General features: G+C 48.2%; 1 protein-coding gene across 1 annotated transcript; it reads right to left on the bottom strand.

Annotated features, from left to right (window-relative positions):
- Nucleotides 1-6: 6 nt before the first annotated feature.
- On the bottom strand, nt 7-1273 carry LOC121918655 (unconventional myosin-XVIIIb-like). Its single transcript, XM_042444671.1, has 2 exons — nt 1206-1273; nt 7-294 (listed from the first exon to the last, which is right to left on the bottom strand). The coding sequence occupies exons 1-2, from the start codon at nt 1269-1271 to the stop codon at nt 37-39; spliced, it is 324 nt and encodes a 107-aa protein (XP_042300605.1). The 5' UTR covers nt 1272-1273; the 3' UTR covers nt 7-36.
- Between the last annotated feature and the right edge of the window lie 6 nt (nt 1274-1279).

Here is a 1279-nt window from a genome sequence, read left to right as displayed (position 1 = left end):
CGCGTTTCGGACCGCGTAGAAATGATGTTTCTTTAATTACAAGCTAAGATGGTATTCGCCTCGTTTGCTGCAGCATCGAGTCCGAACTGGGCAAAAAATACCTGAATTTTTTGCAAAACGTCTTCCCAAAACTGCACAAAATTTTATTTTGGATCGGTACCTCTCCGCATCGCTTTCGTCGCTCGACTGGACTTCCTCGAGAGCGGCTTGCAAATCGGCGATGCGCCGGATTGAAGTCTCCAAATCCGCTTGAAGAGTTTGCCTCATGGCGGATAATTCGTCCACTTGCTTCTCCTTTTGGGTTGAAAACGAGGAGTATCACGTTTTTACGGCGTGGGTTCGGACAATTATTATCGTTGTCAATGGACATTGGGAACAGAAAACGCAAAACGCAGATGAAAGAAAATTTCTATGTATTCCTGCATGGCAAAAAGATTCTATGCATTCCTGCATGGCAGAAGGATCCTATGTATTCCTGCATGGCAGAAGGAGGGTTGGACTATATGGCCCTTAGTAGTCCCTTCCGACTCTAGGATCCTATGTATTCCTGCATGGCAGAAGGATTCTATGCAACCCTTAGTAGAGGGCCATATAGTAGAGGGACCTGATCCAGTCCAACCCCATTCTGCCATGCAGGAATACATAAAACCAGAGAACCATAGCGTTGGAAGAGACACCAAGAAGGGCCCTTATTCAGTCCAACCACATTCTGCCATGCAGGAATACATAGAACCCTATTGCTGTCACGCAGGAATACACAGAACCTCTTTCTGCCATGCAGGAATACATAGAACCTCATTCTGCCATGCAGGAATACATAGAACCCCTTTCTGCTATGCAGGAATACATAGAACTTCATTCTGCCATGCAGGAATACATAGAACCGGAGAACCATAGAGTTGGAATAGACCCCAAGAAGGGCCCTGATTTGGTTCGGACTGGACTCTGCCATGCAGGAATACACAGAACCCCTTTCTGCCATGCGGGTATAGATAGAACCTCATCCTGCCATGCAGGAATAAATAGAACCTCATTGCTGCCATGCAGGAATACACAGAACCAGAGAACCATAGAGTTTTAAGGGACCCCAAGAAGGGCCCTGGTCCAGTCCGACCCAATTTTTGCCATGCAGAAACTCCCTATCGAAGCCTCCCCATCAACAAGATGGTCGCCCAGCCTCCGTTCCAGGATGGGCGTCTCCTTACCAGCTCCATGCGCCTTCGGTTGGCTTCCATCTCCCTCTCGGCCATCTCCTTCGCCTCGGCCTTCATCTCCTCCA

The sequence above is a fragment of the Sceloporus undulatus genome, unplaced genomic scaffold (genome assembly GCF_019175285.1).
Source record: "Sceloporus undulatus isolate JIND9_A2432 ecotype Alabama unplaced genomic scaffold, SceUnd_v1.1 scaffold_21672, whole genome shotgun sequence".
NCBI lineage: Eukaryota > Metazoa > Chordata > Lepidosauria > Squamata > Phrynosomatidae > Sceloporus > Sceloporus undulatus.
The sequence above is the reverse complement of the archived record's forward strand: the minus strand, read 5'-3'. Positions and strand labels throughout refer to the sequence as shown.